This window comes from Drosophila gunungcola (assembly GCF_025200985.1).
Source record: "Drosophila gunungcola strain Sukarami chromosome 2R unlocalized genomic scaffold, Dgunungcola_SK_2 000017F, whole genome shotgun sequence".
Lineage (NCBI taxonomy): Eukaryota > Metazoa > Arthropoda > Insecta > Diptera > Drosophilidae > Drosophila > Drosophila gunungcola.
Genome location: NW_026453173.1, coordinates 197564 through 219816, shown reverse-complemented (window position 1 = coordinate 219816; position 22253 = coordinate 197564). Strand labels below are relative to the sequence as shown.

At 35.2% G+C, this 22253-nt stretch overlaps 1 protein-coding gene and 1 long non-coding RNA gene across 3 annotated transcripts; one reads left to right on the top strand and one right to left on the bottom strand.

Moving 5' to 3' along the window:
• Positions 1 to 5360: 5360 nt before the first annotated feature.
• LOC128256397 (uncharacterized) lies at positions 5361 to 5527 on the bottom strand. Its single transcript, XM_052986737.1, is given in 2 exon segments — positions 5361 to 5404; positions 5407 to 5527. Coding segments are annotated over 2 exon segments (165 nt in total).
• A 2679-nt stretch (positions 5528 to 8206) lies between these two features.
• Positions 8207 to 15748, top strand: LOC128256406 (uncharacterized). Of its 2 annotated transcripts, none has more exons than XR_008267775.1 (3): positions 8207 to 8294; positions 12237 to 12456; positions 15541 to 15748. It is a non-coding gene; the product is annotated as an uncharacterized LOC128256406 (long non-coding RNA). The 2 variants fall into 2 exon arrangements; XR_008267776.1 differs by lacking the exon at positions 15541 to 15748 and adding an exon at positions 12514 to 12593.
• Positions 15749 to 22253: the final 6505 nt, after the last annotated feature.

The window sequence follows — 22253 nt, the reverse complement described above, 5'->3', positions numbered from 1 at the left end:
CATATATCGACTTTGCTATCCTCCTGCACTCCCAATGCTTGTTCCTCGCTGTCTGGCTGCCATTTACAACAGCGGGAATTGCATCTGACACTCGGCGCTATTTCACACCGGAAAGACAGCGACACACGAATTCGCAGCACAGGACATCAGGACATAATATGTACCGTCTGCGACTGTACATAGGACAAGGACTATCCGTCGTGGACTCGCTTTGGGACGCCCACGTTGCGTCCGTACGGACGGACTTATTCACAGATTCGCTCTCCTTTCACTTACTTATGACGCATATACCATCGTCTTGCGATGTCCGCTATTAGTCGTTCACTTGCAGCATCCAAAAATCAGGAAGTCCCTATTTAAAGGCTTACATTAGGTAGAATAAATGAAGTCTATAAGAATTAAATCGAGCCGGTTTCTGGACCCGGAAATATGGGGGGCTATATCCAGGCCATGCAAGGCGATATTCATATCCCTTGCCGAGCAGAAAGTTATTGTTTCGCTACAGAGAAATTTCCGAGCCATAAAATATTTAAATTGTAAATCAGCTTCACAAGATCACAAGAGTCGAAATTACGGTTTAAATTGCATTAAATTAGGTTGATTATATCATATAGCTTCAATAAAAGCAATAAAAATATTCAACAAAAAATAAAACAAAAACATTAACTGCTCTATTTCTGAATTCTTTTAAAATTTCTTTTGGACATAGTTATAAGTTTATAGTTCAGATATACGCTTTTAATTTTATTTAAATTGGAAAACGTTATCATATAGCTGCCAAAGTAACGATTGAATAATTGAGATGAAAGTCATCACAGCTCCAATATTTTAATTTATTTAATGTTTTCAAGACAATTTAATTATTGCTGCATGAGTATAAAAACTTAACTTGCCAAAATTTGCTTTTTTCCTTCATTTCTTTTTATACCCTTGCAGAGGGTATTATAATTTCAGTCAGAAGTTTGCAACGCAGTGAAGCAGACATCTCCGACTTTATAAAGTATATATATTCTTGATCAGCATCACTAGGGGAGTTGATCTAGCCATGTCCATCTGTCCGTCCGTCTGTCCGTCCGTTTTTTTTCCCAAAAGTTGTCTTTCTATTGCAGGTAGTATATAAGTCGGATCGAGCCGGATCGGACGACTATAGCATATAGCTCCCGTAGGAACAATCGGAAAAATAAATAAAAAAAAATTATAACTTTTCTGTTTTTATACCCTTGCAGAGGGTATTATAATTTCAGTCAGAAGTTTGCAACGCAGTGAAGGAGACGTTTCCGACCCTATAAAGTATATATATTCTTGATCAGCATCACTAGTAGAGTCGATCTAGCCATGTCCGTCTGTCCGTCCGTCTGTCCGTCTGTCCGTCCGTCTGTCCGTCTGTCCGTCCGTTTATATGCAAACTAGTCTCTCAGTTTTAAAGCTATCTGCATGAAACTTTCCCAAAAGCTGTCTTTCTATTGCAGGTAGTATATAATTCGGAACGAGTCGGATCGAACGACTATAGCATATAGCTCCCATAGGAACAATCGGAAAAATAAATGAAAAAAAATTATAACTTTGCTGTTTTTTAATTTTTTTTTTAGTTCTTCGAGATATAGTAATGGTTTAATATTTCAGAATTACGGTTTTAATTTCATCAAAATCGGATGACTATAGCATATAGCTCCCATAGGAACAATCGGAAAAATAAATGAAAAAAAATTATAACTTTTCTGTTTTTTAATTTTTTGTTTAGTTCTTTGACCTATAGCAATGTTTTATTATTTCAGAATTATGGTATAAATTTTATCAAAATCGGACGACTATAGCATATAGCTCCCATAGAAATAATAAAAATATATAAAAATAACTATCTAATAATTGAGCTGCAAATCATCATAGTTTCGATGTTTTTTTTAGCACATACTCAAGTAAATCATAATTTAAATGTTTTCAAAAGTATTTAATTAATGCAATAGCTGCAAGGGTATATTAACTTCGGCTTGCCGAAGTTTGCTTTCCTTCTTGTTTTTTTTTAATTTTATTAAATAACAAATTTAAAGTAGAGAGAAAACCAACAAACTCTCCAAATCCTAACAGCAAAATCAGGCAATCAATAGATCTGAAGAAATCGAATAAGTACACAGCCAAAAATTCCACCAATCATTTGTACTTTTCCATCATAGTTGGGTGTTCCTGAGTGAATTATCCATGTCTTGGAATGTGGCGTTAAAGCTGAAATTTCAGATGTTACACAATTTCTCCAATCTTAAAGTGTCTCTTCAATATATCTTCAATGGAATCATAAATCGAAGTGAAAAACTCGACACAACTTGTTGATAATTTCCATCACACTAGCACTCCCTAGGGAGTGATTCCCGGATTCAGATAGGACTAGCGCTAGTTTCGTCTGTACGTCACCGCACTCTCTTGAGCTATCTCTGGATACAGCAGCTGAACGTCTGAAACTTCTCTTAATTTTAATTTACCTTGAAACTACAGATTTCTGTGCGTTGTAGTTCCGGTTTAAGCGGTATTTATGTAAGGTTGAGGCTTGGGAAGTGGGAAGTTTGGGAAGTGGGTAGTACACATCATTTTCACGACGAGATAAACAATCTGCGAACCAGTTCGCAAAGGCGGAAAATGGAGAGCGCAAGAAGGGTTACAGAAGTAGTCGAGAAAGCCATTGGTATTAAAATTCTTTATAATTTGTATTTATAATTCCATTGCTAGGGAAACTTAAGCTATATATGATATCAAATAAGCTTTTCATGACAAACTATTCTACACATATGTGTATATTATACTTAGATGGGTTTTTATTACATTAAAAGCTTAATTTTTCGATTTATCTACTACTTTTACTCATGATAACGGCGAGGTGCTTAAAATAAATCTAGGCTCACAGCCTAGAGGAATATAGGAGCAGGTAACTTAATAATTAAGTTAATAGATTTATGTGCGATACAAAGGGCTATTCCTAAAAAAATAAAAAACAAGAAAGAAAGCAAACTTCGGCAAGCCGAAGTTCATTTACCCTTGCAGCAATTGCAACAAATAAATATTCTTGTATGTTTACATTGAAGCTATCATGATTTGCAGCTCAGTTATTTGATAGTTCCTATGGCAGCTATATGATATCGTTTTCCGATTCTAATAAAATTAAAAGCGTAATTCTGAACTGTCAAATTAATAATTAATCAAAAAGAATTTCTAAAAAAAAATAAAAAAGTTAAATTAAAAACAAGAAAGGAAGCAAACTTCGGCTAGCCGAAGTTTATATACCCTTGCAGTCATAACAATTATTCGGTATATTTATTTGGCACAAAATTATTATGACAGCCATAGTATTACAATTTTAATTTAAACCGATATTCTGAAATATTAAACCATTACTAAATGTCGAAGAACTAAAAAAAAAATTTAAAAACAGCAAAGTTATAAGTTTTTTTTATTTTTTTCCGATTGTTCCTATGGGAGCTATATGATATAGTCGTCCGATTTTGATGAAATTTAAACCGATATTCTGAAATATTAAACCATTACTAAATGCCGAAGAACTAAACAAAAAATTAAAAAACAGCAAAGTTATAATTTTTTTCATTTATTTTTCCGATTGTTCCTATGGGAGCTATATACTATAGTCGTCCGATTTTGATAAAATTTAAACCATAATTCTGAAATATTAAACCATTACTAAATGTCGAAGAACTAAAAAAAAAATTAAAAAACAGCAAAGTTATAATTTTTTTTCATTTATTTTTCCGATTGTTCCTATGGGAGCTATATGCTATAGTCGTCCGATCCGGCTCGTTCCGACTTATATACTACCTGCAATAGAAAGACAACTTTTGGGAAAGTTTCATGCAGATAGCTTTAAAACTGAGAGACTAGTTTGCATATAAACGGACGGACAGACGGACAGACGGACAGACGGACATGGCTAGATCAACTCGCCTAGTGATGCTGATCAAGAATATATATACTTTATAAGGTCGGAGATGTCTCCTTCACTGCGTTGCAAACTTCTGACTGAAATTATAATACCCTCTGCAAGGGTATAAAAAAATGTTTAAATATTTGTGTTGTTTCCATGTTATGGTCGTCCGACTCGTCCGTCTCTAGTCTCGTTTCGACTTATATAATACCTGCAATAGAAAGACAACTTTTTTCTGTGTACTACGCCCGTATAAGAATTCTAAGCAATTTGTTTGCAATCAAAAAGCTTTTATTAGCTATACTTTTGAGGTCAACTAGATAAAAAATTTAAAAAGAATCAGAACGTTTGCAAAAAAAAAACAAAAACACCAAAAAAATTAATAAATTGATTACTTTGTCTGGGATTTGAGCTCGGGTTTTTAATAGCTTACCCAATGTTTGATGTTCTAAGACACTTACCCACTAGGCCAATCATTTTAAGAACGAAATGTTCTTGTTTTAAATTAATAGTTCTTGTTTTTTTGTTAAATTAATAGTTTTTAATAGAGTTTACTGTTTTTAATAATTCTGATATTATTAACAAACACTATAAGCAGGGATAAAGCGAAAAATATCGTTTTCTCTATGTATTAAAAAAAACATTTTAAAATATTATTATCAAGTATGAACTTTTTCTGTACACGTTCGTCCTAAAAATTTTAAGAATTATTCGGCCGATTTTCAAGAACGTTCGTGCTAAAATTATTCGTTCTATTTTTTTCTGGGTGTAGAAATGGACGGACAGAAGGACGGACATATGGACAGACAGACGGACAGACGGTCATGGCTAGATTGACTCTCCCAGTGATGCTGATCAAGAATATACATATATACTTTATAGGGTCGGAGAAGTCTTTTTCACTGCGTTGCAAACTTCTGACTGGAATTATAATACCCTCTGCAAGGCTATAAAAATTCGTTAGGCCCGTTTTTGAAAAATTTCTAATTGTCAGGATTTCACTTTTTCAGCCTTCTTTTAGGATATTATAATGAAGTGTAGCAGACATTTCCGACCTAACAAAGTATATATATAAGCATTTTTATTATACCATCTGCAAGGGCATAACAAATCATCAGTTCCATCTAACTTGACCCAATCTGCTGACAATGGTTAAGCTTAATTTTTCCGCTGCTGCATTGAAGCGGGTCCGAATCGCTTATTGTTTGGTTTCATTTGTCGCTTTTTTGTACAAAACCAATCCGAAACCCGGCCTGCATTTCGCACTTTCAAATTAAGCACAGACCGCAACTAATCCTATTTTAGTTTTATTGTCTACCGCGGAACATTTTCCCATTTCGGATGCGATTTAATTTCATGTCAAACATAAGCTCTTTCCTTTCTTTCTCGTCAATTTTTATGTATTGTTTGACTCAAACAACTCGCACGCGCACACACATCAACGCCTGGCAAATTGTTTATTTTGGCGTTTAAGTTCTGCTTTTTTAATGCTTTGCATTTCACTTTTATTTCGGTTTTGGGCTTGCCAATCGATGGCATTAGTGAAAAATCAATTGAGCGATGGCAGCAATCAAAACCGTAAGCCATGAAACCAAAACCGCACATCAGTTGTGCCCCTTGTTGGTTGTTGTTTTAGGTCGTGTGTGCTTCGGTGGGTGTGGTGTGGTGTGCTGTGCTGTGGTGGGGTGTAGGGAGGATGCATGTGCCTGTTTGTTTGCACTGGGATTTAAATTGCCTTTGACAGGCTTTTTAGAAATATGGTTCTTATTAAATTTATATTTGTATGCTTGGGTTGCCAACTTACTAGGAGTACATTGGGCGGCTCAAGTGTGTACGAAAACAGTGCCCAACGCCTGCTTAGCATTTCTCATTGGCCTGCTATGAAAAACGAAATTAATTACGCACTTTCGGTTTCCATTCTCCACTTTGTCATCGTCTAATTGCTGCTTTACATATTTTCTCATGCACTCGGTTGTGCCAGGGGAGGCATTGGGTTTTTCACTTTTTTATTGTCTGGTCGCGTTTAAGTTTTCGTTTCGGTTTGTAGTTTCGTTTTCGGCTTCTGTTTTTGTCGTTGCCTCTACTAAAATACGTGCAACTATTTTTTATGTGCATTTCTGCTGCTGCCTTTCTGTTGTTGTGCTCGGTGAAAATTCTAGCTGCGTATTACCGTAAAAGAGAATCACTTTCAGTTAAATTGAAAGTTTGCCAATGTCGGGTTGAATGAACCTTCAATCTGATAAGCTCACACAAGGCACACGAAGAGGGACTAATGGACACCTCCTCTGCAGTTGTTTCCTGGCTTCTACTCGCGTTAATCTCATCAGCAGCTTGTTAATTTATTTCAGTTAAAACAGAAACACGTTCCATGGATATTTGTGATCCTGAAAAAACTGTTCCTAAGCTCCCACCGAACTTACATGTTTCACGCGTACTTAACATTAATTTCACTTTCTTTCGCAACCGCATACACTCGCCAGAAGAGAATGAACTTTAATGGCGGCGAAAAGGGAAAGGGGAACAAGTTTGATATCAACATAATTAGTCACGTAGTTGTTATGTTTCTTTTAATGCGACGACGTACGCGCTCATAATGCCCCATTATGAGTGTGTGGCAGTCGCAGTCGCAGTCGCCGCAGCTGCAGATGTTATAAAATAAACAAATTATAGACGAAAAGGAAGTGCCAAAGACTTCGTGCTGGCAAATGCCAATAACTTGTAATTAACGTTATTGCCCCACCGCGGAGGCCATTAGGGCAATGCAGGTTGCGGTAAGAACGGGCAAGCCAACTCAACCTCACAAAGCGGCCAGAACCCGCCGAATCTCTTGGAATAATTTAAACTTATATTGTCATCATAATTATGCGTAAGCGAAACAATGCCCATCCGCTGATGTGGGAACCGCTGTGGCTACACAGCCGTTAAGTAGTCAGGGAAGCGATTGTCTAGATCGCATCCACCAGATTCAAGATTCCAGTTTCCAGATTCCAGATTTCAGATCCCAGATTTCAGATCCCAGAGACCAGATCCCAGAGACCAGAGCAACAGCTAGGTGGAAGATTTATGCACTCACCAGGCAGAACTTTCACGAAAGTTCACAGACCACAGACCGTTGCCAACAAACGTGAGCGGGCTACGTGAGGCGCATGCGTGACCGACTCCGGCGCTCAGTGGGAGCTGGTTCGGCCTGAAAGTAAAATTAGTGACTGCCGGGGGAGGCGTGAAAATGGCCCAGCTCTGCAGCGCGAAGAACATGGCAACTGAGTCCCAACCGGGGCAGCAGTTGGAGCTGCAGACTGCCACTTGGATGCCATTTGCATGCGGCAAGTTGAAACGTGCATGAGAAATGCGGCAGGCACAGGCAGAGGCACAGGCACGTAATCTGTGTCGCTGGGGCAAGGAATGGTCATAGAAATTATGTAGGGCCTGTGTGAGATGTTTTAAGAACGGCTCTGACCTTGTGCTACAAAATTTGTTAAAGGCTTCTCCCAGCTATCTAGTTGGTGGGCAACTCTTTGAATACCCAACTGTTCCACTCTACGAAAATGTATAGCGCAAAATCTTATGGGCTTGTTTAAGTAAATAAAGATGTTTATGAGATCAATTGATTTTCAGCAAATTTATTTATTATTATTTATACGAAACAATGGAATGTGTGGACAGCCCACTATTTAAACATTAATTTTTATTTGTTCGGCATAAAAATTTAAAATAACGCAACACCTCTTTATTGTCTTAGTCACCGGCAGACGATTGAGTATACATTTTAATTTATTTCTTATATAAATCTCAAAGAATAAAAAATATTTTGTTTATATTAAAAGAATAAGTCTTTTATAAAGCTCATGGAGTAGTTACTATACCAACTTAAACAAGAAGAACTCTTGTTTTCCAAAGCATATTTAAAACCTAAAAACTATACTTAACTGAAAGGGTCACTGATATTGTTGGTTATATTTTTCTGAGTGATTGCTAGTTTAACTGGGCCTGGACTGGTGCTCAGTGCATCTGGCTGCTAACGGCCCCTTTTGTGCCGATGTTTTCAAATGGGCGAAAGCTGAATGGAATTTTGGCCATTTTCACCCACGACGGCACTGACGACGCTCGTCAAATGTAGTTCAGGCAACGAAAGCCGCTGCCACCGCTCTGCTGGTTGGCCATTTATCAAAAGGCTGCAATTGAAATGCTCGGCGCACATTTACCTCAGAGATCTGCTCGGCGCCAAACAGAAATATAAAACGCCACCGTCTAACTTGTCCAATTGAGTGGCTCGAGGACCGTGTGCAAAAAGGAATTCAATGCTCGTCTGAATAACTAAATCGCTTTAGTCAATTTTCACGGCGGAGGTGGGCTTTCCACGTGGTTCAAGACTGTAGGCATTCGGGAGAGGGGCTGGGAAAAAGACCCTCATTTGGGCACTAAGGTAGTGAAATAATTTTCGTTAATCGAAAGCTGCGGCGCACACTTAACAGCATGGCAAAGGCACGCCGTAACGGAGCCAAAACGGGCAGAAAAAGCCAAACGACACGCTGCGCTCATAAAAAGACAATAAAAAAGTGACATTTCGGCCAAAAGCTATTGGCATAAACTCAGCTAAGGAAAAAGTCAACAAGCGCCAGCGAAAAGCGGTGCGGGAGGGTCGAAATCAAATCACGGCCAAAGTGCAAAACAACAATGCCGAAGCAGCATTATTGACAATTTACGTGGACTTGGCCATGACACTCGGACACTGGGCTCCTCTCCTTTTTTCCGATGGCTGTTGCTTTTCGTCGGCGACTGTTGCCCCCGGTCGTCGATTGTCGATGACTGCTGACTGCTGGCTGCTAGCTGCTGGCTGGTTGGTGCTGGGCTTGGTGTCTCTACCCACACGCAACGTGCAAATAAATTGGAGTGCGTGTGAGCCGTCTGCTTGTGCGGATGTATGTGCGTCTGGGCGAGAAAAGTGCTTTATAAGTGTCACTCCATCAAATCAAAATCAGCCGATTCAACAAAATGAAAGTAGTTTTAGTTTGTTCTATGCCGAGCGCTATTAAATTGGATGTCCGTATGAAAACATAATTACACGGCCAGTAACAACAGCCGCTCGTCACTGAAATTGAGAAATTTTAAAACTAACGAATGCCAACATAGAATTGATGATCTGTGGTGATGTTAAGTTTTTCTTCCACCTCCTTTTCCGCGACACTTTTTCCTCGACTCCTGCTCGGAAAACGTGCTTGAATTCGCCTTGCTGTATTCGCTGGTCGGTAAAACATGGATTCCTTAATAGCGTTTGACTTTGTGGCAATTTTCACTGCTACTCGAAAACAAAAATAAAATATCGCTATAGTCGAGTTACCCCGACCACAAGAAACATTTACGCAACCTTCGCAACAAATAGATTTGTGAAGACCATAACACTCATACTGTGGGGGTTTCTACCTTGTGTGTTAAAAAAAATCAAATTTTTGTTTGGATTTTTGTATGGATACATGTTTAAAGAATCTTTTAAATTACGAAAGATATCCCCTAAAATAGGGTGTGGTCGAGTGCCCTGGGGCGCAAAAAAATTTGAACGTGTTTTTCTCGAACACAATTTTTTGACATTGCGGAATAGATTCCAGCCAAATGTTTAACCAATTGTCACAATTGTCAATTTGGTACAGTTGGTATCAGGGTCTTGCTTATGGCCCGTAAAAATACCACAAAATATTCACAATTTGTTTACTCAACAATTTGTGGTTAAAAAATTTAATTTCTTTGTTTTACATACAATGGCACAACTTTTTTATATATTTAACATTTTTTTCACAGTTTTTTAAGGGGCTACAGACAAAAGTATATAAAAGAGGATGACATTTGACTTTTTTTTGACTTCCGCAGCCGAAAACTACGTGTTTGACGCGCAAAAGTCTCCTCTCCCTGTTTATATATTCCGATTGCAAATTTTTGTACATAATAAATAAAGATATATACAAAATACTATAACTAAAAAAATATCAGGGGCTTACCTCAGTTGTTTATTCAAAAAAAAAATCCTAAAAAAACACGTTTTTTTCGGCTGCAAAATGCAGAAACCACCCCTTAAAGGCGTAAGAAAGTCGTGCCGTCCCACACAATGATTGATCCACTGCGGTTTTAAGTTATTTTAAATATGAAAATATTAAAATTTCTCAAAAAATTTTCATTTGACTATTTTTATACACTTAAAGGGGGTATTATAATTTCACTCAAAAGTTTGCCACACAGTGAAGGAGACGTTTCCGACCCTACAAAGTATATATATTCTTGATCAGCATCGCTAGGAGAGTCGATCTGCCCATGTCCGTCTATTCGTCCGTTTCTACGCCAACTAGTCTATCAGTTTTAAAGCTATCTGCATAAAACTTTCCCAAACGTTGTCTTTCTTTTGCAGGTAGTATATAAGTAAGAAAACGATATCGTATAGCCGTCATAGGAACTATCGAATAATGGAGCTGCAAATCATGATAGCTTCAATGCTTTAATTTTAATGTTTTCAAGAATATTTAATTTTTGAAATAGCTGCAAGGGTATATGAACTTTGGCCTGTCGAAGTTTGCTTCCTTTCTTATTTTCAAATTAAAAACTTGTTTTGGAAGTTATTAAGAAAATTTAAATTAAGCACGATCAGTTACAGTCAGATATGCCTTTATGTGTGCTTTTTGCAAAAGATGACGCTTTCGACTTTTTGGTTTCTGCGCAGCAGATGTCTGAGGAGTAACAAAGAACCCTTCGACATATACCAATGGTTAAGGATTTCAGAATTACGGTTTAAATTTCATCAAAATCGGACGACTATAACATAAAGCTCCCATGGGAACAATAAAATATTAAAAATAATTTGTTTAAAAATTTAACTTTTTTATTTTGTAGTATTTTAAGAAGTTCTTTTTGACTAATCAATAATTTGACAGTTCAGAATTACGGTATCAATTTTATTAAAATCGGATAACGATATCATATAGGAACTATCAAATAATTCAGCTCAATAGCCCTGATATTTTTTTCATTTTTACATTTATATACAGTTTGACTTCTAGTTTAAGTAAATTATTTTTAAAGCTGTATAACTCACAATTCAATAGGCTTTTCTCTTATGCCAATTATATTTTTGCTCATTTCTTGTGATAAGTTTAATAGAAAGACTAGTTCAAAAAAGTACATAGTTTAAGAGAGATTGTTCGCGCAAAAGATAATGAAAAAAGTGTTGAGAAAAGCAGACAACAAAAGCCCAAAAAAACGCTCTGTCTGTACTATTTCGGTCCGCTTGTCTGTTGACTGCTCACACAAAGCCGAGCTTTGTGGACAAAGTTTATTCTAGTCAAACGGCTTCCGTCTGCGGAATTGACCCAGAAACACAAACAAAACGAAAAAAAATGTTTAGAAACTGAGGAATATAAAGTGGCAAAGTACCGGGCCCCCATTTGCTAAGCCTCCTGGAGCATCTGAGTCCCGAACAATGTTTTTGTTTGGGTTCAAACAATGTATTAATTGATATTAAATTAAATATGTATACATATATTCTGTATGTACATATACAAACTTAACGTTTGCTCCTCACACCCGCCATTAAAAACTCTTAGTTTCATTAGTTATTTTAACTTGCGTTTTTTGGGTATTCACATTAATTACAAGTGATACACATCTGATCTCTAACAATTCTCTGAAAGCCAGTAGCGAACCTCTTTGTTATTCGATTCCTTTTTATATTTTGCTTGTGTTAATATGCTCACAAATATATTTTCGCATTTGAACTAATAATTAAAAGTGGCCTAATGTGATGATTAGGAGCAACAACAATAAAGAAATCGACGAACAACATTCGAATTTATTAGTATGAACGCGCCAGCTACTGTGCATTTTTTATTGATTTAAAGCAAACCATTATAAGAGCCATTTACACTTTAATTTAAATTTTCAGAAATTTCAGAAAATCTTACATATTAAAACTTATTACAAACAAGACAGAAAGCAAACTTCGACACGTTTATTAAGCCTTACAGCTATTGCAAAATTAAATATTGTTTAAAACTTCTTATTTTTGATTTATTTGTGTATTGATAACATTGAAACTACGATGATTTTCAATTCAATTATGAAAGCTATATCATATAATTTTCCGATTTGTATAAAATTTAAAGCGTACTCTGTATTATTAAGCCGTTACTTTATCAAAAAGAAATAAAAACAAGTTAAAATATTTTTTAATTTATTTTTTAGTTTAAATCAAATTTTAAACGTTATTCTTAAATAATAAATCATAATTATATATCAAAGAACTAAACAAAAACTTAACTAATTTTTCTGATTCCAGGATTGTTAACTGCAGTTAGTTGCAGCTCAGAAGCTCGTTTTCTGTTACCAGCTGAGGCGGCATCGGCAGACTTGATCTGAAAGGCAAGGCCATTTCGGCAACATTAAAACCCTGCGGGCAACTTAGATCACTGGATTTTCGATGTTCTTTAAAACGACCAATACTAGCCCCACACGGAAGATGCCTTGGGCTAGCCAGATGGGTCGAAGCCGTGGCGCATGTAAGTATTTTAAGCGGAATGAGATCAGAGCTTAGTTTTTACGAAGTAATATTATAGCATAATTGCAGCTGGGTTCCTACTGGTATCAAATGGAAAGTGCGCCCAGTAACAAGAACTATCTTAGCACCTCTGGGAGACTAGCGGCTGCAACCGCAAAACTTTGAGTATTCAGTGTTGTGGTGTACCTAGACGCTTGTTCCTAGGTACAAATGTTTGATACCTAGGTAAAAGAATGTGAGAATAACATATTAGCTTACCTAGATAAAGATTTTTTTTATCTTAAGAATTTGCTATGTTAGGTATTTCTACTAACATGTTTTTAGTTTCAAATTAAATGCAAATAAAAAATAATACATAATTTGACTGAAACTTGAATTAATTCCACCGGATATGCAAGATATAAGATGTTTCTTTTTAATTGTTTCTACAACAGACTGAATTGCCAGAGCGTATACACAATATCATAGTTCATGTACAACTTCGTAAAATTAAAAAAAATATTAAAAAATGTTTTTTTAAGCTTTGTTTTACCTTCAACATTACTTCTCAAATGGTGTACCTTTTACGTTACCTAGGTACATAGTTCTTTTTAAATACCTTGTATCTTACCTAGATCCAAAACACTGTTACCTTTCCCAACACTGTGAACGTTCCAGTCCCCAAGTTGGAATTAAAGTTATAGCTTAAAACCCTAACGTGAGAAAAACTGTTAAAATGTGTTTTTTATTTATCAGAATGACGTCAATTTACTTAGAGGAAATGTAACGCTCCAGTTTAAGGATTTTTGCCAGTGAGATCATTGGCGTTGTAAAACGAGATGCGGATACATTTCGGAGGACGTGAACAATAGGCTTAAGTTCTTGACAATTATATCATCTGGAAAAGCCATCACGACGTACAGGTGGGGCAATTGTGACCGACTGATAGGCCTGTGAATTATAGCAAGTTATAGCATTATTAGATAATAAATAAATGTGCCTCATTCCATTGGCTCATTAGCATTTAGCTAATGCTATTCCGACATAAGAGTGCCACTAACAGCTGATCTGGGTTTGCTTACTTTTGAATTGTCGCAAATCAAAACGAAATGTATTAAAAACCATGACATCCATAATGCGACCGAGGCATTTGCCAACTTGGACGACAAGGAAGCTGATGGTTTTATTTATGGTATCTAAACCGTAATTCTGAAATATTTAACCATTACCATATGTCGAAGTTTAAAAAAAAATTAAAAAACAGCAAAGTTATAATTTTTTTAAATTTATTTTTTCGATTGTTCCTATGGGAGCTATATGCTATTGTCGTCCGATCCGGCTCCTTCCGACTTATATACTACCTGCAATAGAAAGACAACTTTTGGGAAAGTTTCATGCAGATAGCTTTAAAACTGAGAGACTAGTTTGCGTAGAAACTGACGGACAGACGGACATGGCTAGATCGACTCGCCTAGTGATGCTGATCAAGAATATATATACTTTATAGGGTCGGAGATGTCTCCTTCACTGCGTTGCAAACTTCTGACTGAAATTATAATACCCTCTGCAAGGGTATAAAAAATAAAGCTACTTTTTGCATCTGGTAAAATAAGTAAAATGGCAACTTTAATGAAAGTCCATATCAGTCAGCTGTCTTTTGTGGTTGTTTCCTCTTGTTAGTGGTGATAGTTCCCCATTAAAGTATATATAAATATTAACTACACACAAAAAAATAATTGTAAAGTTGAACGACTAGTTAGATATTAACAACAGATTTCCATTTTTATACCCTTGCAGAGGGTATTATAATTTCAGTCAGAAGTTGGCAACGCAGTGAAGGAGACATCTCCGACCCTATAAAGTATATATATTCTTGATCAGCATCACTAGCCATGTCCGTCTGTCAGTCCGTTTCTACGCAAACTAGTCTCTCAGTTTTTAAGCTATCTGCATGAAACTTTCCCAAAAGTTGTATTTCTATTGCAGGTAGTATATAAGTCGGATCGAGCCGGATCGGACGTCTATAGCACATAGCTCCCATAGGAACAATCGGTAACATAAAATAAAAAAAATTATAACTTTGGTGTTTTTTAATTTTTTTTTAGTTCTTCGAGATATAGTAATGGTTAAATATTTCAGAATTACGGTTTAAATTTCAACAAAATCGGACGACTATAGCATATAGCTCCCATAGGAACAATCGTATAGCTGCCATAGAAACTATCAAAATTAAGCTGCAAATCATAATAGCTTCAATGTTTTTAAACATACACGCAAAATTTTAACGTTTTCAAGAGTATTTAGTTTTTGAAATAGCTGCAAGGGTATATGAACTTCGGCTTGCCGAAGTTTGCTTCCTTTCTTGTTACCATTGAAGTGGTACAGTTGATGCTGGAAATTGGTATTTCAAGATGGCGTCTAAAGTCCAAAAAGTCAGAGGGAAAAAGACATTTACGAAATTGGAAATCCCGAAATCTAAACATGTTGTCCCGCTTGCTCTGCTTTTCGTATTGCTTATATTTCGGCAAGTTGAATTCAATGTGTGAAGTTATCGGTAAGAGAAGATAATTTGAGTAGTGTATTTATACTTTAAAGTAAATAAGTGAAGTTTAATTGTAATAGGATTATTTATAATTTTCACTTACAAGTTAAACAAATTATTGTTTTGGTAACATTTTAATACTTCATAATTTTTTTGTGTTGTGTGTGTGAGTGTTCATGCTGACCAGCAAACAAGTGCACAAGTGACTGTTTGTGTGTGTGCGTTTATGCCATTTGCCCAGCTACAATGTAAAATGCACATGTACCTTATTAAAATGCGTTCCAGATATTTCGGCCACTTTATTATTCAATAAGTTTAGTTGTAAATATATATTTCAGCGTTCATATTTCGTTTTCTACGCTGACCATAAGCTTCACAGACACACACGTTTCCGAAATTTCTGGAACGCACATGTATACACAAATTGATTTTTTTTTTGCCGACCAGCATAGACTCAAACGTACTATAAATGTTCAAGGTTTCAAGTATAAAATCGACTTTTAGTTTATCATCAAGACGAGAAAAAAGGACCTAATTCAGTTTATTTTCATATTTTCTTTCCAGATTTACATTTACATTTAATGAACGATTACACCACTAAGATATGCGACCTTGGAACAGAAACAACACTAACTATTTTTCTCAGCAACATTTTGTTAAATTTTCGTTTAATTGTTATGGCTTCTGTGGATGCTTTTGGATCAAACAAAATATCACGTTTCTAAGTTAAAGCCAAAGGTTTTTAGATAAAAATAATAATAATGAATTTAATGTCGCGTCCGAAATCAAAAATCTTTTTTTCCGTTTTATTACCACAATTGTTACCAAACACATCTGTGCTTTTATGCCTAAGGAGAGGTCCTTAGTTAAAGGTTATTAACAAATTTTTCCACAAAAAAATATATAAATGTTTTTTTTTTTTTTATTTTATGTTTGTTGCGTCCGAAATCGACCAGTCCACTGGATTTTTTTAAATGCGCTCAAGACAACATTAACGGAATTCAAGTTATAAACGTTGGCGCCAATGAAATCGAAACATTAACAATACTGTTGCAGTAAAAATGGAAAAATGTTACCCAGGTTCCAGGAATACGAAAAATACACTACACATCGTGTAATAACAAATTTGAAATTTAAAAACATTAATTTAATATTTTATTATATATTATATGATTTATTAATGTAATATTTTTGTGATGACTGATTTATTAAAACATTAAATTAATACTATTGTATTATATATTATATAATTTATTAATTTAATATTTTTGTGATGACTAATTTATTTATTGATGAAAGGTGTTCAATATTTTAGCTTGTATGCTTGAACACAATTATGCATACTTAACAACGTTTACCAAATTCCAACCACTAACTCATATGGCTGCCATAAAAAGTCAGATATAATTTGACCGTTTACCTAAAAAAGTAGCTAAATGTTTAAATAATGTCGCCAAACTATACAGGATGAATTTTAATAAAACAAAATATATTTCAGCAACATTTAAAAACAAAACAAGACAGGAAGCAAACTTCGGCAAGCCGAAGTTCATATACTCTTGCAGCTATTGCAAAAATTAAATATTCTTTAAAATATTAAAATTTGATTAACTTGCGTATATATCGAAAAACATTGAAGCTATGATGGTTTGCAGCTCAATTATTCGATAGTTCCTATGGCAGCAATATGACATCGTATTCCGATTTTAATAAAATTAAAAACGTAATTCTAAACTGTCAATTTATTAATAAATCATCATAGCTTCAATGTTTACAAATAATTATTGTTTACAAATAATTATTGAAATAGCTGCAAGGGTATATAAACTTCGGCTTTCCGAAGTTTGCTTCCTTTCTTGTTGAATTTTGTTTTGTTTTTTAATATATAGTACTGTTTTATTATCTAGAAATATGGTTTAAATATGATCAAAATTGGGCGACTATATCATTTAGCTCCATGGAAACAATCGGAAAAATAAATAAAAAAAAAAATTATACAGAGAAAATTCTGACGTTCAGAAATTGAGAGTTTGAATTCTCAACTTGAGGATATACTCATTTTGAGTACTGATTTTGCCCAAAAATTCACATTAAGAAAATTTGTACTCAATTTAAGAAAAAATTCTTAAACTGAGGACATATTCTGAATTTGAGAAAAAATGTGCTAATAATGAGGCAAAATGTACTCAAAATCCGTGGTCTAGCGGTCTGAGATGTCCGGACCAGGAAGCCAACACCCAAGGTTTTGAGGTTCCGAGTTCACTTCGAGTATTGTGATTCTTTTTATACCCTTGCAGAGGGTATTATAATTTCAGTCAGAAGTTGGCAACGCAGTGAAGGAGACATTTCCTACCCTATAAAGTATATATATTCTCGATCGGCATCACTAGGAGAGTCGATCTAGCCATGTCCGTCTGTCCGTCCGTTTCTACGCAAACTAGTCTCTCAGTTTTAAAGCTATCTGCATGAAACTTTCCCAAAAGTTGTATTTCTATTGCAGGTAGTATATAAGTCGGAACGAGCCGGATCGGACGACTATAGCATATAGCTCCCATAGGAACAATCGGAAAAATAATGGTCTCAAAGTAAGAATTTTTGCTCTTGGATTTTTTTTGAGTACGAATATTCTCAGATTGAGTGCAATATACTTGATTCATTTTCTCTGTACGGTAATCACTAAATTAGGATATGTTCTAAATGCAAACAATTACTTGTAGATAAAGAAACACTTAAATTTGGTAGGATTGAGACTGATGCAATTATCACTAGACCAGTTAAAAACATTTGACAGTACGCTATTACAAATACTTATACAATTATTAACACCATTCAACAGAAAACTACATGTGCAAATTATCGGCATATAAGTGGACTTTACAAATCGTAACCACATTTGGAAGGTCATTGACGTAAAACGAGAATAACAAAGGGCCGAGAACCGAGCCCTGCGGTATACCACATGTTGGGATAAATCTTAAAATTTTTTTAGAATATACCAGACTCTTCTGCCATAAAGATAGGATTTCATTATATGCATTGCAGTCGGAGAAAAAAATGGTTCTTAATTTGGTGCATAACATTTTATAATTTACCATGTCAAAAGCTTTTGAAAAGTCAGTAATGCGAGAAAGGTTATTCTGCTTTCATCCGCCTCCTTTCGAATATACTCGACTATGTCAAGTATGGCAGTTTCACAGCTTCTGTTCTTTAATTTAGTAGTTTTTTTTGCCTAGAAATTTGAAAATTTGATTTGTCATCAGCCGCTCAAAGGCTGAAACAAAGATTTGGTCATAAAGGGAATCTTTTTTCTGTCAGTAACCAGTAACACATCCAAAAAAGTGTCACAAGAATTGGAGAAATCAACCAACATGAGATGAAATTACATATGCAAATCCAATACCCTTAAAGGTTTCCTTAAAACTTTTTCTTCTAAATTATTTTTATTGAGGTCACCACTGATTATTACGTCTGTTCACGTCATTGATAATTCAGAAACCACATCAATAAGGTCTGAGTAAACAATATTTTTGTTTGATCTATAAATGCAACCAATTAACGTTTTGTTCACTGATATTTGGTTGGCTAGCTCAATAAGTCATATAAGCAGCTTGTTAAACATAAAGGCATACAAATCGGAATATTGTTGTTTAAAATATATTTATTTTCCTTTCGTCTTTACAAACGTATACTGTGTTTATGCTATAAATTTCATGAATTCTTAAACACGTGAAATCAAATTAGCTCCTGTTTATGCGACACAAACAAATTCGTGGAATGATTTGAACAGAGATGCCAGACCAGAAAATTATGTAATTTTGTATTGTCATAACATGGTCACACCGTGATCCGATTAGTAAGGAAGCCATGGAAAACTTGATAATTTTGTGATACAACCGTCAGAAGCGCAGTGCTATTTCTCACTATTTCACGCATTTAGTCTGAATTCATAGTTAACTTTCGTACTTAAGCGAATACATGAAATGTTGTTTATTCATTTCATGAAATTATTGCATTAAATTGCTCTCCCAATAACACAGTAGTAGTTTGTTGAAATAAAATTAGAACTGAAGTATAGCTACAAGTTTTTTTCTGTAAGAATTATGGTAATAGTATTGGGGTACTTTGACTATGGATGATGCGGTCGAATGCAATAATTGCCCGAAATCGATTTTACAACCAGTTATAGTGCTTACCAAGAGCTATAAGTATCGGATTTTTTAACAAATAAACAAAGTAAATAAAATTCTTGGTTTTTTAACTTTAAACCTTCTTCAAAATGCATTTGACCTACAGCTGCTTCAGATGATGTTTGTAAGACGACATAGGTTTATTGTTATTCCGAGCAATTGACCGTTGTTTTATTACCTCCTTCAAAACTTTCCTTGAAGAATTTTATGTTTACATTCTAGCTACTCATAAGGCCATTAATATTTACCATCCGACGAAAGAAACCTACGGAAAAATGTATTACTGTTCGTTCCCTGCCAAAATATTTTATTTGGATGTTAACATTGCCTTTTATATAATACATATAATTTCACATATTTATCTTAAAAAAATACATCCCCAAGGAATCTCTGTGAAAACCCCTGCGAGCACCAACCGGATTCTCTTTCCTTATTTCTTATTTTTCTTTCGGCAGCTGCAGCTTTTTGGTATTATTTGCAATTTCGAATACAGAAAAGGCAAAAGCAGAAAACAACATTACATTGACAAAATAATTAAATAATAGCTCCAAAGCGCAGCGAAGCAGGGAAGCCGCCTCGGAGTCGCACAACAAAACTAATAAGAATTTTTTCCTCAGATAATGCGAAACAGAAAACTGCCCAACCCGCTTGAATTTAAAAAGGGCAGCACTGAGAACGCAGATGAAAATGAACTGTAAGGAGCTGGGAAAACTTGAATAAATAAAAATAAATGCAGCATGCCCACTTAAGAGATGAGCATGCAATTTCAAATAAGAATTAAAAGCACAAAACTGTTCAACAAGCGAAATGCAACGACACAAAAGTCGAAGTCAACGAGAAGAAGGGAGGCTGTGCACTGTACAGTCTTGTGTTTCAAGTATTCCATTTGCCCATTGAACGGAACTTTTTGATGCGGTCACTCTGGGGACAATAAGCGACTGCTGGCGGGCCTAAAACCTCTTAACGAATCTTCAATTACAAAATTGATTACCAGTGAAAATTGAGAATTAAGTACAGTTTTGAGTTTTCAGCATAATTGCAGCTGATTTCGGTTGATGGGCGGTCAAAGTGCACTGTCATTAGATGTTTGAAGGTTGGAGTGGGTGAAGTCAATTGTTCTGCTAGATTTGCTTTGAAAATGATCAAATAGACAAAGTCACTTGCGGCGAACAACCCGTCAGTTCGTTGCATTCGTTTCGGCCTCTGGTTCAATCAACCCGAAACACAGTGGGCGATTTTACCAATAAAGTGTTTACATTTATGTTTTAAAGAATCTATATTTGTTTTTAATAATTTACTTATTTAAAAGAAACAAAGAAAAGTTTATTATAACCCAAACACACCTAACTTATAGTTAGAATAAAACCATGGCAAATATTTTTTTTTGAAGGACCTGCAACGCACCTATTTGTAAATATTATTTTGGAGTCTTTAAAGCTCTACCCCCATGCCGTGGTGTCGATAAAAAAGAACGATAAATATGTAAAAGAAGGCGTGAAAAAACATTAAAATAAAATTGCGCTTGGAGGGCATAACTAAAACCTACATGATGAAACACAAATCTCTAGACGTTCATACGGACAGCGAGATGGCCACGCTAGTAATCCTGATCTAGAATATATAAATTTTACATGAATGTAACCAAACTTCGGCAAGCCGAAGTTCATAAACCCTTGCAGCTATTGCAAAAATTAAATATTCTTAAAATTATTATTTATTTGCGAATGTGTTTAAAATCATTAGAGCTTTGATGATTTGCAGCTCAATTATTCGATCGTTCCTATGGCAGCTTTATAATACCGTTTTCCGATTTGAATAAAGTAAAAAGCGTATTTCTAAATTATCAAATTATTAATAAATCAAAAAAAATTTAAAATAGAATTAAAAATTGAAAAGTTACCGTTTTTTTAATCTTTTTTTACTATTTTAATTTTTTCAGTCGTTCGAATTTGTTGAAATTTAAATCGTAGTTCTGAAATGTTAAACAATTTCAGAAAACTTAAAAAAAAATTAATTTTTTATTTATTTTTCCGATTGTTACTATGGAAGCTATATGCTATAGTCGTCCGATCCGGCTCGTTCTGACTTGTGAAATACCTGCAATAGAAAGACAACTTTTGGGAAAGTTTCATGCAGATAGCTTTAAAACTGAGAGACTATAGAAACGGACAGACAGACAGATCAAGAATATATATACATTACAGGGTCGGAGATGTCTCCTTCACTGCGTTGCAAACTTCTGACTGAAATTATAATACCCTCTGCAAGGGTATAATAAGGTAGGAGACGTTCCTTTTATCTTTTAAATGCTTTTCAACAAATACAATACTCCTTTGTTCTTCGAGTGACGGGTATAAACATGGCAACAACTGTCGATTAACTTAAACCCAAAATTACAAAATTGTAGTTGCTGGGTTTGGTTGCTGTCTACAATATCCGAACTCAAGCAATGCCGAAAAGATTCCAGTGGGACTTAGCTAGATTAGTAGCAAAAATTTGAAAAAGCCTAGCCTAAATTTACCACTGTGAAACCGTCAGATTAATTTCATTTAATGTCCAAGTAGCATTATACCAGACTACCCTCAGTAACGACTGTCTATGGACATTATGAGGCCTAAGGGGCGGACATCCGTAGACGTCGAGAATTCGCTTTGCATTATTTCGTTTTGCTGTTGATTCTGTTTTGTACTGTTGACAAACTGGCAATGGAAATGTTCAAGTATTGAATTTGGTTTATCATCAATTTTATTGTCACTAGGCATTTACGAGCGATTATTTTGGTTGTTGTTGGCTTCTATCGTTGTTGCTGCTTGCGGACAACAATCGCTTCTATCGGTGCTGTAGCATTTAATTTATAGTTTAGGCAAACGCCAAATTTGATTTATTGGTCAATAGGTTATCGTCCATTATGTTCAGCATATTATTTGGTTGTAATATCTGCTGGCATTGTCCATACTGCCCGCTCCTTCTTTGCCCACAAGCCCTTGTTCAATCATTACAATTATGCATTGGAAATTCATAGGATACTGTTTTTCACTATTTTTTGTTGTTTTCGTTGCTAACGCCCAATAAATTTGTGCGCCAAATGCT